General features: G+C 42.4%; 1 protein-coding gene across 1 annotated transcript in view; it reads left to right on the plus strand.

Moving 5' to 3' along the window:
- The first annotated feature begins 201 nt into the window (after positions 1-201).
- Positions 202-15,729, plus strand: part of KIF5B (kinesin family member 5B) — a 44,051-nt gene continuing 28,523 nt past the window's right edge. The window contains exons 1-3 of the mRNA XM_019933534.3: positions 202-753; positions 7,411-7,498; positions 15,164-15,237. Of these exons, the coding sequence (XP_019789093.1) occupies positions 628-753; positions 7,411-7,498; positions 15,164-15,237 (288 nt within the window). The 5' untranslated portion in view covers positions 202-627. The remainder of the gene's footprint in view (positions 754-7,410; positions 7,499-15,163; positions 15,238-15,729) is intronic.

Here is a 15,729-nt window from a genome sequence, read left to right on the forward strand (position 1 = left end):
CTAGCGCTTCAGCCAACTCCGGCGAATCCTCCGGCGGGATCCACAGGTCCCTCTGCGCGTGCTCGTCGGGAAACTTGGCCCTGCGACCCCGGCGCGGAGCGGCGGCGCGGGCGCGGATTGGTCGCCGGGGCGCCGGGCCCGCCGCGCGTGCGCAATGCTCCTCCCGCCCCGCGCCGCCCCTCCCACCGCCCGTCGCCCGTCCGCGGAGTCTGGAATGAGTAGGCGGTAGCGGGCGAACCGGCGAGCGGAGAGCAGGGTGGGCCGACGCTGAGCGCGGCCTGCTCTCTCCGAGGAAGAAAGAGGAGGTCGTGTTCCCGGTCTCCGGGATCCCCCAGCCCCGCACCCTGCCCCGCCGGCGAAGGAGAAGCTGAGGAGCCGCCGCCGCCCGGCGCCGCCGCCATGGCTGCCATGATGGGTCGGAAGTGAGCCTGCGGGCGACGGTGCCGGCGCGGGCGCTGCAGCCCCGGTCCCGGCCGCTCCGCCGGGGAAGCGCGACGCCGGGGAAGCGCGACGCCGCGGACCGCGGGCCCTCGGCCTTCGCGACTCCAGCCCCTCGGCTCGGCCCGTTTCCTCCAAGACTGAGCGGCGGGGAGTGGCTCCCGGCCTCCGGCCCCGGCAGCCAGGAAGATGGCGGACCCGGCCGAGTGCAACATCAAAGTGATGTGTCGCTTCAGACCGCTGAACGAGTCCGAGGTGAACCGCGGCGATAAGTACATCGCCAAGTTTCAGGGAGAAGACACGATCATGATCGCGGTGAGTGCCCCCAGCCCCCTCTTTCGGGCCCGGCCGCTCCTGGAGTTCAGGGAAGCGGGGAGCGAGCTTTGGGGGCCCCGATGGCCCGGGGAGGGGCGCGGCGCCTCCTCGGGTGCTCCTGGGTCGCCCCGCCCTGGTCTGCGGCGCCGGCGACGGGAAGCACCCGCCCTGGGTCCGCGGCCCTCCCGCACCTGGGGCGCGCGCGGGAGGGGCGGGGCGGGGCGGGGCGCGCGCGGGTTGCGGGCACCGGGGCCGGCTTGCGTGCGCTTGCGGGTCCTGGTGCAGGTGCTGTCGGGGGGTCGCGCCGCCGCCTCCCCACGACTTCCCATTCGGGCGCGTTGAGCTCTGAGACCTGCCCTCCGTACCTTAAATAGTCACGATGCGTGGTCTCGGGGAAAGCCGTATGCGTTAGACTGCATCGTCTCCCCTACGGGGAAAGGGAAACTGCACCTAGCGCAGTTGGACCCGTGCACTCGGTGGTCGCCCAGCCCGCCTTCGGGTTTACAGTTACACACGGCGAACGGGGAGGGCTGCGAAAAGAAGTAGGTGTCTTTTGAACTCGGAGCGCTCGACTTCGTTTCGTCTTGCATCGGATCTGGCCGATTCGCTCTGGGTCATAAATGAGTGTCACTCTCATTGGGTTTTACGGGGTAACGGTATGGGAAAGAGTGTGAACTCTTTTGTGTGTATATCAAAGTATTATAACAGAAAAAGGGAAAAGAGAAAAAGGTAAAATTGGACCAGTTTTTTGAGAAAAAGGTAAAATTGGGCCAGTAAACTAGGTTTTTTTGAGAAAAAGGTAAAATTGGACCAGTAAACTAGGTTTCTTGTTAGTGTCAGCTTCCTAAGTCTACGGTGAGGAGCTACCTTGAAGAACTTGATAATATGCCGAGGATGGTGAGATACTGTCCTTCGTAGTATAAACCATGACATGACTAGGCTTGGCGGATCATTGTCAACTTCTGAGAACCAGAAAGTAAGGTGGGGTTGGTGTCTGTCTTTTTTCGTTTTTGTTTTTTTTTTTGAGGTCTGATCTCTGGTATTGAAAGGTCTCTGAAAATAACATCCCCAGCTCGAGATTAAAATGGGTGGCAAGATACTGCCCACAGAACGGTGAACTGTGACTGGAAATGAAAGTCATCTTTCTTGGTGATGCCGTTTGACAGAACTTGCTTCTACATGGCCGTCATGCTACCCAGTGATAACGTTGACTTTTTCTCTAGTGGTATTCCACATTTGGCATATGTTTGGGTAGTTAATTTGGAAACCAGACAAAGGGATCACGGGAGATGGAACGTTGAAGATGAAAAGCATTGACATGTAAGACAGAACTCAAGTTCTTTAGAGTTTTTATGTGAACGTTTCCAAAGTTCAGCTCTAGAATATGGATGTCATAGCTCCACGTAGCTCAGGAGGGCTTTGGCAAACAAGTCGTTAGGTTCCTAACAAGTGCCAGCTACCACTGTGTGAGGACTGTCAGGCTGGTTCTTTGTTAACAAGTGCACAGAAAAACTCAGGCTATAAATGACATGGTGGTGAGGCCAAGAAGTTAAGCACGAAAGTAGTCATCCTTTTCGTTTAGGGTGATACATTGTGCGTGTGTGGAATCAGAGGAGGCTTGCAAGGCCTGGGTTGTTAGTTGGCAAACACTAGTAGGCTGCTAGTTTCTCACAGAGTTTTTATGGTTATTCAGCCTCTCAACAGTGGTTGAACATCAAAGCTGTCTTCCTTTCAGATTTGTAGTAAGAATGTCTTAGTACTTCAGATATTTTTTTGTATGCGTATTTACACAAATCTATAAGTATTATCAAGATTTATGTTTTGGAATGATAGAATTTAGGATTCACAAAACCTTTTATGATTAGGTTAGAAGGCAACCTTCTAACGCAGGCCAAATGTGACATAAGATTCGAGGAAAGAGTTAAAAGAATATAAACAATTACCACAGGAAGCATAACGTTTATTTTAGGTTGTTTCCTTTGAATTTCTTTACTTAGGTTTCCTTAGCATTTAAATAAATTTAAGTGATAATATTAGAAATCATGGGTGAGTGATTTGAGTTGTGAATCAGTAATGTACAGTTGGCCTTTAGATAAACTGGTAAGCATTTTAGTCGTTTGTTTTTGTTTAAGTATAAGCAAAAATACATTAAACTGAGTGTGATACAGCTTTAAAAAGTGTAAGGCAACATGTTTAATTCATTAGTTTCTGAAACCAGTGTTTTGCATATAGTAAGTCATTAATTACTCTGAGGTCTTCCCCCCCCAATTTTTTAAAGTGCTTTATTTTATCTTTTTAAAAAGTTGTCTGGGAATTTATAAGGGCAGCTAGGAGGGGTGGAATTAGAAAATCTCCAGGTAAAAGTCATCCCATGGTTTGTTTTGTTCATTTTACTGGATCCTGATCCTGATTCAAAGTAAATAGTTTAAGAAGGAATTGCTGCAGTGCAGCATTTTAAATTAAATTATCTTAAACAATTTTACAACATTTTGTACACAGCTTTCTGGTTAAATCAAAATTAAAAAAATAAGTATTTTAGTTTACAGTGTTAACTGAATTGTACATGTAATCAGTGCTCACGTAGAAGATAATTTTTTAGGATTCTGATTTTCCTATAAATTCAGTTTCCAATATTTTGTCCAAACTTTTTTCCTGTTACTCATATAATCAGTGATTTTAATGTAATGTGACCTCATGGCAATGTAATCTTGTAGTGTTTCTCTGTGCTTTACAGCCTTTGTACAGATTTTTTTTTTGTAATTAAGTGCTCAGTGAAGTGCTATAAATATCACATATTGAATGAAATAAATGCATTATTTTTTTGAACAACTTTGAATGATACAGATAGAACTATTTGCTTTAGATATGCAAACTTGTTATCCACAAAAACTGGGGGACCAGGGCAACACCTGGTTATATAGTTCAAAGGAGCCTGCTGAAAACACCAAATAAAAAAATCAATAGAAAAAGTTATTCCCACATTTATTTATGCATCGTGAAAGTGGAACGTGCATATTTGCATCGTTAAGCATCTTTACTAATCATCGTTCCTTATGTGGTATACTGTAGAGGACAGAACCCAAAACAGGCTGTTGTAGTTCATTGAAGTTAGACCCAGTTCCTTACCTCTAGCACAACACGATTTCCCCTTTCAAATGTATGATGATTTGGTGTTTGATCCTGATTACCTTAAATACGAAAATTAAAAGAGAAGAAGCCATCATAATATACCTTTACAATTGTGGAATGTTCACCCATAATCTATCTAAGGAATCTAACTAAGGAAAATCTAATATGATGTAATCCCATGTTATCTGAGAATCACTATTCAGAATTCCAGAGAAAGACATATTCCTGCCAGAGGGTGTCCTTTGTAACCAAATTTGGTGTTCAGCCTGGTCCGTGCAGATTCAAATAGGAACCACTTCACTTAAGAAATCTAAGGTAAGGGCTTCCCTAGTGGCACAGTGGTTAAGAATCCGCCTGCCAATGCAGGGGACACGGGTTCGAGCCCTGGTCCAGGAAAAACCCACATGCCGCGGAGCAGCTAATAAGCATGTGCATCAGCTACAACTACTGAGCCTGCACTCTAGAGCCCACGTGCCACAGCTATTGAAGCCGGTGCGCCTAGAGCCCGTGCTCCGCAATAAGAGAAGCCACACAATGAGAAGCCCGCACACCGCAACAAAGAGTAGCCCCCGCTCGCCACAACTAGAGAAAGTCCTCGCGCAGCAACGAAGACCCAACACAGCCAAAAATTAAACAAACAAAATCCCCCCCCCCAAAAAAGTATTATTTGCCTTATTTTGGAGAGATGCATTTGTCACACTATTACCTGTTTTTTGTTAACTTGTTTCTTGCAAGTAAAATTAATCATGAGTGCTTCCCTGGTGGCGCAGTGGTTGGGAGTCCGCCTGCCAATGCAGGGGACACGGGTTCGTGCCCCAGTCCGGGAAGATCCCACATGCTGCGGAGCGGCTGGGCCCGTGAGCCATGGCCGCTGAGCCTGCACATCTGGAGCCTGTGCTCCGCAACGGGAGAGGCCACAACAGTGAGAGGCCCGCGTACCGCCAAAAAAAAAAAAAAAAATAATAATAATAATCATGAGTTCTTTAACCCTAGAAGCGGTCTCCATTTCGATTTAGTTAACATTACTTGATCACTTATATTCGATCCTAGTATATAGCTGTTTAACTTAGTATTCAAGAATCTATCCGGCCTTATCCTCTATTATTCTTTGAACCCTACTCTCTGTACTAATTAGTATCATTTCTAAAATTGTTACTCATTTACAATATCTGATACCTTATAAGGTGCTAAATAAATGTTTGCTGGATAAATGAATAGGGAAAATTACTTTCTTTTTGATAGAAAAAATATTAGTATGGTTTATTTCTGTTATTTTGACTGTACTTGTGTTTGTTTTCACAATTGTTTATCTTGAATACATCTTGTACAATCAGTGAAACAATAGATTATCTTTTATTAGCCACACCTGTAGATTAGTTAATGTCTCAGAATCTTAGCAAAAGGACACTTTTATGTATGTCGTAGCCAAAGAATAATCAGCCATTGAGATGCCTACATTTAATTGATGCCAAAGTGAGGTCATCTGAGTATATCCTTCAGGAATGCTTTCAGCTGCAGAGGGAAAACAAACTAATAGTGGTTTAAATAAATAAGAGGTTATTTTTCTCACATAGGAAGTCTGGAGATGGGCCTTTAGTTCTACTTGCTGACTCTGTTACCCTCTGTCATCCTAAGTTATTGACTTTCCCTTGTCGTATTTGTCATGTTTGCAAGATGGATGTTCCAGTTCCAGACCTTCATTCCAGAAAGGAGAAAGGGTAGCTTCAGCTGAGGCGGTCCTTTTTATCAGGAAAACAAAACCCTTCTCTGAAACCTCCCAGCAGACCATCACTTCATGGTATCTAGAGCTGGGTCATGTGACACTACTTGCAAGGAGACTCCGCTAGCAGGTGGTTAGCTTCCAGCTTGTCTGGTGGGAGGCCAGAAGGGGACAGGGAATTGGGAATGGCTTTGGACAGGTCTTTAGGGGCTGTTTGCGTCATCTTTATTGTTGTTCCAAGCTTTAGGGAGGGGAATTGTGGGGTAGAGTTTCTAAAAAGTATGGTCTTTTTCAGCTGAGACCTAGGAAGTATTCGATAATGTTAAGGATTATTTCTGGGGTCATGATTGTTTATTTTGGGGCCCAGCTCCCTTCCTTTACTTTAGAAGAGACTAGAGAGCCGTCGTACACTTACTTTCAATACCAGAATCCCCTTGCTCTCTCTCTCATCTTTAGATGCTCACTTTCTCTCTTAGAGTACTAGATTGTTCCTGCCAGCATTTAAACTTGCTCAGGTCTTGTCTATCTTAAAAGACAGCTTTCTTTGAGTCACAGCCAGATTTCTGTTCAGTTACCTCCTATTCTTTTTTCAACCTTTTCCAATCTGATCTTTGTGGTGGTTGGATACTTTTCAGTTTTGCTTTGTCCTCACAGCTGAATTTGACACAATCACTTCCTCCTTGAAAATTCTTCCTTGACTTGCATGGACATCATACTCTTGATTTTATTCATTTCATGTCTCTGGCTCCTTCTCAGGCTACATCAGCAGTTCTCTAAATGTGTCCCCAAGATCCTTTAAGGGGCCCACAAAATCAAAACTGTTTTTAAAATAACACTAAGATGTTACTTGCCTTTTCCACCGTGTTGACATTTGCATTTGATTTTTGTATCCTTGCACTTCAAACTTACAACATCCTTTGGTTTCTTGAATGCTACAAGTTCCCTTCAGCCTCTCCTGTTCCCAATGCCTGGAGTACTTCCCCATGCTCACCCTCCCTCATGAGTAACATTGAAGAGAATGACGGTGAGCTGGGTGCTACTTACTCTTGAGTTCTTTAACATCCCTTCTCCAGAGTGTGTCTCTGGCATTCTTCTGCCTTCCCCAGTCTCAGGTTCTCCTCTAAGTGCTCTCATAGCACTTTCATTAGCACTCCGTTGTGCCCGTCGGAATTCTAGTCACTTGACCATTTGTCTGATGTCTGCCCCACTGTTACTTAGGTTCCACTAAAGCAGAGAATGAATCTGTCTTGGTCGTCATTCTAGCATGGTGTCCGGCATAATCGGCACTCCATAAATACTTATTAAGTGGATGAATGGTTGAAATGCTGTTGCAGTAAACTGAAAGCTGAATGGAATAGTGGAAGGAGCCCTGAACTGAAAGACAGGAGATTTGGGTTTGAATTTTAATTTTGTCATTTACAACTTTTGGACCTTTCACAATTCTAATTCCTTATCTGCAAGATGATGTTAGTATTGAAAATAGGGTCTCAATATCTGCCAGAAAAGATATGCATTAAATAAAAATTCACTCAGCAATACGATTGCCCACCACAGTAGTGCTAATTTCTGTGCTAGGTTCTGGAAATACAACAAAGACTAAAACAGACATGCTTGTTTCTGTGGAGTTTATTCTAGTGGATTTGTTCTTGGGCCCTAAGGTCCTTTCTGCAAAGATTCTGTGACATGAAGTGAGGCATAGTAGGTATCCTATTTTGAAGGTTAAATATATGATGACATCTTTAAAGGAGCTTAGAAATGTCTGTTCACCTTTAATCTGTGTAGTTGAAACCCTTGTTTCTGTTTTTCAGTCCAAGCCTTATGCATTTGACCGGGTGTTCCAGTCAAACACATCTCAAGAGCAAGTGTATAATGACTGTGCAAAGAAGATTGTTAAAGGTAAATATATTTAACCTGCTGAGTTGTTCCAGCAATAAGTCAAATCTTGTTTGTGATCTCTCCTGTTTACCCAACGTTCTCTTTTTCATTTTACCTTCCCTTTCCCTTTAGTTAATTGCAGCGGTTGTTTAAATAATGAAAAGGTCAAATATAGTTAGTAAATCTATTGCTCATATTCCATGAACTAATTTATATACAGTACCTTTTAAAGGGTGTTATGAGAATTCTCGTGTGTGTACATTCCAGTTAATACTATTAACCTATACTAAGGTATTTTTCAGGTTTATGTTTTCTAAAACCATAGAACCTTAGAGCTGAGAGGGTGTTAAGTGATTATCTGGACTTACTTCCAGTTACTGCAGAAATACCTTACATCAAAGGGATCTTATGATTAAATAGCCATTACTTCGTGAAATGCTTTATAGCACTTTTTGACAGGTCTAATTGTTAAAGAGTACTTACGAGATTGAGGCAACATCTGTCTTCCTATAGTGTTCACCAGCGTAGAGGGGTTGGGATTCAGTATCAAGTGGAAGGTTAGGATTAAGTAGGAGCACAGACATTTCATCTAGTGACAGGAGGAAACGTAGAGTTTATGGATAGAAGTAGGTCCATTCGTGTGATGGCGGGAAAACGTACATGTTCTTTTCATATTAATTCCAGTTTGTCTCTGATGTAGGGAGCGAAGTCATCACAGAGAGTGAGGATGGGAGAGGAGGTTCTAGGAAAAGGTACAGAGTCTTCTAGCAGTGTGGAAGTGAATGGATTAGGGAGGTGTGGCAGCATTGCCAGGCAACGTTAAGAGCCCACTTGTGGTTAGCTGCCAGAGAGCTGAATTTACCCAGCTGTATTTTGCCAGGCAAGTACAAAAGAGGGAGGGAAGGGCAAGCGATGTAGTCGAGAGTGCTGCTAATGGTGAACCCTGGAATCTAAGCTGCCTGGGTGGGGGAGGCAGGATTTAAGGGACAGTGAAAAAAGGTGGTAAGGTTAGTGTGTTATAGTCTCAGTGGAGTCAAAGGTTTTTTGGAATCAGGGTAATAGAAGGAGTAAAAGGAAGTGGATACTTGGTGTTAGGAAGGCAGTGCAGTTAGTAATGAAAGGTCTAGAGTGTGACCATGGACTTGGCATTGGAAGGAGAAAAGGATAAGATCATGGAGAAAATAAGGTTCAAGGACCTAGAGGCCAGAGTATCATCTAGTACATGGACGTCTAGTTGTGGGATCACCCACTACGTGGACATGAAACCACCAAGAATTACAACAGGTATGGAATTGGTGAGAGACGGTGGACTGGAGGGAGAATTAATGGGTGATTCTGTAAACGACTGCAAGAAAGAGGAACAGGCAGTGTCATCTTTTGTTGTAAGCATCAAATAGTTTTCCAGATGGATCTGTCATGGAACGCAATTATACTACATTCTTTGATTTTGACTTACTTTTGTCGTCAGTATAGCAAAAGATTGCTTTTTTAATAACATGAAGTTGTTGATTCATGAATTCATGGGCAGTTTAAATGTATGAATCTTGTTCACATCTGCTGCAGCCAACGTTAGACCCCAATCCACACTTAAATATTGGAGTTTTTTTCATCAGGCATAGAACCAGCATTGCATATTTTTTTCATCTGGCATCTGCACAGGCCTTTAAAGTGCAGATTCCATTTTGTTCATTTTAGCTCATAATCCTATTTTGAGTTTTGTTTTTACAGTTGTCTTACAAGGGATCTGAGTTGGCTATCAGCATGTTTTAATGTCTGTTATGGTGACAAGGATATTGAAGGCTTTTTTTTAAGATCTTTATTTACGCACAGTGGAGTTTGGAAAGTATTACTATGAATCATTTATAAAGCACTTAATGGGCCATGGTTCTTAGCCTAATCTTCTAAAAATGGAACAAGTTTGTTGGCAGTTATTAAATCATACTTGGTATTTAACCAACTTCAGATTCTCTTACCTGTACAGTTGTCTAGTTCTTAGCTTACCAACGTATCCACAAGAATATGATGAAAAGCTTGCATCCTTTTGTGAAATCATGGTGCATGACTCTGGTGTTCCCCCAAAGTACTAGTTGAGTGACCCAAACAGGAAATGAGATTAGTTCAGCCATAGCTTTTCCTCAGTGAAATTTTGGTACATTTGTCTGAGGTTCCCAGAATCGATTGACTTTTTGCTTTTAGAAAACGAGTGTAGCATTTACAAGTTAGTCATCTTTTACCTCCATTCCCTGTGGCTTTTGTGAAATTTTTATCCATGGGATGTAATCCTCTTACAACTAGAAACTTGGGCTCATTTAAAGCCATTCTTTGGCCATCCTACCCACCTCAGACCCGAAGCCGCTCTCAGCAGTGTTTTTTCTATTGTTCATTTTGCAGATGGTGTTGTAGAAGACGGTAATACATCGTTTGTTGACATAGTCACCTTTTCTAGGCAGTGCAGGTCTACTCACTTCTGAATATTTTAAAAGCTCTCTTTAGGGCCTTTTTTTAATTTTGTTTTGTTTTTATAAGACTCACTTATCCTGGGCTTTTACCTTTCTCATACTGTTCTAGTGATTTTTATCTCTTGTACATCTTCACTTATGAAGCCTCTTAACAATAGGCTCATACCTACCTTTCTCAGAACTCTGCAGTCTGTGGTCCTGACATCTAGTGTACTTGTTTCTACTACCTTTTATACTGTTTCATTACTATTTACAACTCTGAGATGACATCATTCTTTTTTTGAAATCTCTCTCCTTTTCTCAACATTTTGATACTTTTACCTTTTACCAGCAGATTCCTGCTTTACTGTTGGGAACCGAGTTCTGGATAGCAGTTCCCTTCTTTGCAGTATGGTTAAGAGCATAGACTTTGGAATCAGACAAACCTAGGTTGAAGTCTAGACTCTGCCACTTTCTAGCTTGTGACTTGTAGCAAGTTCGCCAGCCTTTCTAAGTCTCCATTTCCTCTGCTGCAAAATAAGGGTACTGTGAGGATTTTAAAAGATGATTCATGAAAAAGTACTGACTTGCCCTGGACAAGACACAAACGTGGCGGAGTTGCCAGTAAACACGTAGCTTTAAGGAGAGTGATGGGGGTGGGGGCTAGGTGAGGTGTCAGGGCAGGAAAGCAGTTAAATACGTGGCACGCTGGACTTGGGCTATTCACTGGCACACAGGTCAAGTGGACGGCCATGGTAAGAAACTGGTAGGCAAGAACTGGCAAAACGATGGGTGGGCTGGTATTTCTTCTGAGACGTGGATTCGATGAGCAAGCTGCCGGGACTGAGGTGAGAGCAGCTTGTGTGCTCTGGGCTCCTGACAGCCCACCGAGGTTGCATTGTTTCATAAATATCTGTACAAGTATATAACTTACGTATAGGGCTGTTACCTTTTCCTTTTTGTAGATTCATCAGATAGATTTTTTTTTGTTTTCTTTTGAGCATGCTTTATCCACTTGTATTCTCTTGAACTCTGAACCCGAGTGATGTCTACAAGTTGGTTTCCCTGGTATAAAGTAATTGTCATTTATTCAATATTTGCTATATGCCAGGCATCTTACCAGGCCTCCAGGGAGTCCCCAGTTTCCCACCATAGCTTCCTGACCTGGACTGTGTGCCACTGTACCCACCTTAATATTTCCAGGTGTAGCCTGCCATGTATTTATTTTGGTTCCTCTGTTCCTTGAGAATATAATGTAGTAGTTAAGAGCTTGTCTTTGGAACCAAGACTGTCTGGGTTTGCATCCCAGCTCTATCTTACTGGCTGTGGAACTGTAGGCCACAGTTTCTCAGTTTCCTCATCTATAAAATGGGACTAAAAATAGTACCTTCCATAGGGTTTTGTGAGGATTAAGTACATTCATATATGAAAGATTATCAGAGCCTGGCACATAATGCTTTCAAATGTTAGCAGTAATGTATATATTTTAAAAATTTATTTATTTTATTTATTTATTTTTGGCTGTGTTGGGTCTTCTTTGCTGTGCACGGGCTTTCTCTAGTTGTGGCGAGCAGGGGCTACTCTTCATTGCAGTGCACGGGCTTCTCGCTGTGGTGGCTTCTCTTGTTGCGGAGCGCGGGCTCTAGGCACGCAGGCTTCAGTAGTTGTGGCTCACAGGCTCTAGAGCGCAGGCTCCGTAGTTGTGGCACGTGGGCTCAGTTGCTCTGCGGCATTTACCGCCACCAGGGAAGCCCAGCAGTAATAATTTTATATGATGACTTCTAATTCTCACAGCCTTCCCCTAAGCAGACATTCTGCCGATAAGGAAGCTGAAGTTCAGAGAGATTAAGTGACTTTTAGAAGGTGATAAGCTGTTCCTTCACTTGCTAAATACGTTTTTCTTGTTTACAAAGTATGAAAGTAATATTTGTCCATAGTTCCACCTCTGTCTGTTTCTCACAAGAAAGGCAAAAGTATATTATAGAAGGGGAGGGACGCTTTAGAAAGATGCTGTGTGAGTAATAGTAGTAATCATTCAGCAAGCATTTGAGTTCCTACTAAGTGCCAGGCACTGTGCTAGGGGTTAAACACAGCCCTGGCCTCAAGGATTTTACAGGCTAGTGAGGAAGGCAGACAAGTAAACTGATGGTTGCAATACACAGTGATCAGTATTATGATTAAATGCAGATGCTACAAGAACACCTTGGGACTCTTTCCCAGATTCGTTTGGGGGTGGAATTGGGTTGGAGAGAAGTAAAGCCTAAGCTAGTCTTAAGGATGCACAAGAGTGGGAGGGAGAGTGAGGGATTTACTCCAGACAGAGAGATGCATGTGGGCTAACTGAGGCAGCCCACATGAGAAAAGTATCACCTCTGTAGGGAAGAACATACATTATGATATGACTGTGACGTTGAACCGTATTAAATTGTCAGATTCAACCATTTTTACCAACAAAAACAGCAGTGTGAGGGGAAGGATGATGGGAGATGGAGCTGAATAGGCAAAAAAGAGCCAGTTCCAAAGGTGCCTAATTTTATCTGATTACAGGTGTGTGCTTTCTGGGATTTTCAAAGAGATGAGTATTATATTTGTGTGTGTGTGTGTGTTTAAAAGAACTGTAATTTTAAGATATGTGCATTTCATTGTATGTAAATTTTATCTCTGAAGAATAAAACTGCAGAACACTGAATTCTAGCCAATGGTGTATGCATGCTGGAGTATTTAGGTGGAAATGAAGTCTGCAGTTCACTTTGAAATGCATTAAATAAATAAGACAGATTAAGATGATTAAGGCAAACAGTAAAATGATAAGTTAATGATAGAATCTTGGTAGTGGTTATAGGGGTGTTCACTGTAAAATTCATTCCGTTTTTCTGTATGTTTAGACTTTTTCATAATAAAGTGTTGGCAGTTAAATCACTATAGAAAGCAAAGGTCAGGAATGGATTTGAAGGTAGGCAAGAAGGGATTATTATTTTCCTAATTAATAACAGTTATTACTTTAATTATAGCCTGGTGCCTCTAGAAACCAGTCACTGTTACATCCCTGCTCCCAGAACAGAGAGCCTAGGTCGTAGTGCTGAGCAAATACTTGAACATTGACTATTCCGTAATCTCTGTAATCATGTAAAATTTTTAAGTTTTGCTTGAAGTCCCATACATTGATTATCCTATGAGCCCTCATATGATGTATTTCACCTAACACAAAATTACCGTAATATCCTATAGACATATGCTACTAACATGATCTTGGGAAGGTCACTTACTCATTCACCTACCAGTATTTATTAAGTACTTATTGTGGTAGTTGCTAGGTAATTGGATCATATCATGAATGAACCTTTCATGTATAGATCTAACAAAATTAGGTTTTATGTGATTGATTAAAAGATCTTAAGCAGAGGGTATGATACCAACAGGCTGAGAACAATTATATGTAAAGGAAGTGGATTGGAAAGGGTCTGGTGCTTTTTTTTTCCCCAGGTGATTGCTTCTTCAGAATTACAGAAATATTGTAATCTTATCTATTTTATTCTTTTTTAAATTTTTTTATATTGCTTTGGTAATTGTAACAAATGTACCATATTTTTATTTATTTTTGGCTGCGTTGGGTCTTCGTTGTTGTGCGCAGGCTTTCTCTAGTTGCGGCTTGCGGGGGCTACTGTTCGTTGTGGTGCGCGGGCTTCTCATTGCGGTGGCTTCTCTTGTTGCGGAGTATGGGCTCTAGAGCGCAGGCTCAGCAGTTGTGGCTTGCGGGCTTAGCTCCTCAACGGCATGTGGGATCTTCCCAGACTAGGGCTCGAACCTGTGTCCCCTGCATTGGCAGGTGGATTCTTAACCACTGTGCCACCAGGGAAGTCCAGTCTTATCTGTTTTAAATGTGATTCTTGAAGTTATTTTGCTTCCCTTCATAAAACTGAAAAGATTTTGAATGAAAGTTTCAAATGTTTGAAATCTCCTAAAATCTTCCCAGCGAAGTAAGAAGTACTAATACCTTCTTTTCCTTATTAAATATTTCTGTAGCAAATCTGTTATCTAGTTAGCTGTGCCCAACGTTGGGACCTTTAAAAATTTCTTTTCTTTTCTTTTTTCTTCTTCCTTTTTAAAATAATCAATTAAAAAAAAAGACAAGAATTGACTTGCTTACTGCAGGTTTACTTTCCACTGTTAACATCTGCTATTTCCAACTGACGTTTCTCTTTTTACTTTGGCTTCCTCTAAAATAGAATGTAAATATATATATATATATATATATATATATATATATATAAATTTATTTATTTATTTTTGGCTGCGTTGGATCTTCGTTGCTGCGCACAGGCTTTCTCTAGTTGTGGCGAGTGGGGGCTACTCTTCATTGCGGTGCGCGGGCTTCTCATTGTGGTGGCTTCTCTTGTTGTGGAGCACGGGCTCTAGGTGTGCAGGCTTCAGTAGTTGTGGCTCGCAGGCTCTAGAGTGTAGGCTCGGTAGTTGTGGTGCACGGGCTTAGTTGCTCCATGGCATGTGGGATCTTCCTGGACCAGGGCTGGAACCCATGTCCCCTGCATTGGCAGGGGGGTTCTTAACCACTGCGCCACCAGCGAAGTCCTAGAATGTAATTTTATAGTACCTTTCTTTTTACCAAAACAAACAAAAACAAAAACCAAACCAAACAAAACACACTGAATCCCTGAAAACTGGAAATTAAAAGGTCACCTTGTTCACTCACATCCCTCCCAACCCCCCCTTTAGCCTAGTAAAGGAAGATGCTTAAATGTTAATGGTAGGCCTTAGGATACACAAAGGGCTAGAAAAGTTTTTCGCTGTTTTTTTTTTAAATTCCACGGGACCTCCCTGATAATCCGTTTTGAAGTAGGACTGGGCTTGTTACACTTGGTATAAGGAGGTATGTTGTGTGGATTTGTGAGGCTTAACCACCAGTTAACCACCAATCAGTCCTACTTCTAAAAGCTATTTCATATCTGTATGCAAGCTGCCAGAGCACTGTTTTTCTTTTCGGTCACATAAAGCTTTGGGATACAGGTGTAATGACGTCTGAGATGTACCTTGACAGGAGAGATGATTATAAGCAGTGGAATTTAAAATTTCCTTCTTCCTGACAACAGAAAGTGGTCTGGGCTGGAGAGAAAGGAATTCCTTAGGTGAATCATCACTAAGAGGATTACTATTAATATATTCTTGTTTCCTTTAATGCCTTGCTTAAGGGGAAAAAAATCCCTAATGTATAAAATCTCTGATTTTTTCATAGATGTGCTTGAGGGGTACAATGGAACCATATTTGCATATGGACAAACCTCCTCCGGGAAGACACACACAATGGAGGTAACATCTCACAGTCTGTACTTAGATGTAGTTTGCTGTGCACAGGGCACTCATTCGTTATTTGTGACATCGTTTTACCATACGCTTAAACAGCTTTATTTACTCTATTGCTTTGTCTCATACACGTTATACATGAGTAACATCGTTGTTGCAGTCTAATCAGTTCCTGAGTTTGAATGGTGAAACCGTATATTTGAAATTATATCTAGCTTTGTTTTATCCACATAACCACAAAATTATGAATGTTTTAGAATTAAGTAAGAATTCTCTGTCACCTTATAATGGGAAATTTTTAATGTTTGTGTACTTTCAGTTCTATTCAGAGCACTTAATTTTTTCCTCCTCTCCTTGGTCGTGTCCATGTGTCCGTCCTGTTTCCCCACCCCCAGCCAAATACTTGCCCCTCTTCTCTCATAAGAAGGTCTCCAAAATTATCAGAGCTGCTGTTAATAATAAATGTGAACCTGCTCAAGCTTTGCTTCTAGAACACAG

This window comes from Tursiops truncatus, chromosome 2 (assembly GCF_011762595.2).
Source record: "Tursiops truncatus isolate mTurTru1 chromosome 2, mTurTru1.mat.Y, whole genome shotgun sequence".
Lineage (NCBI taxonomy): Eukaryota > Metazoa > Chordata > Mammalia > Artiodactyla > Delphinidae > Tursiops > Tursiops truncatus.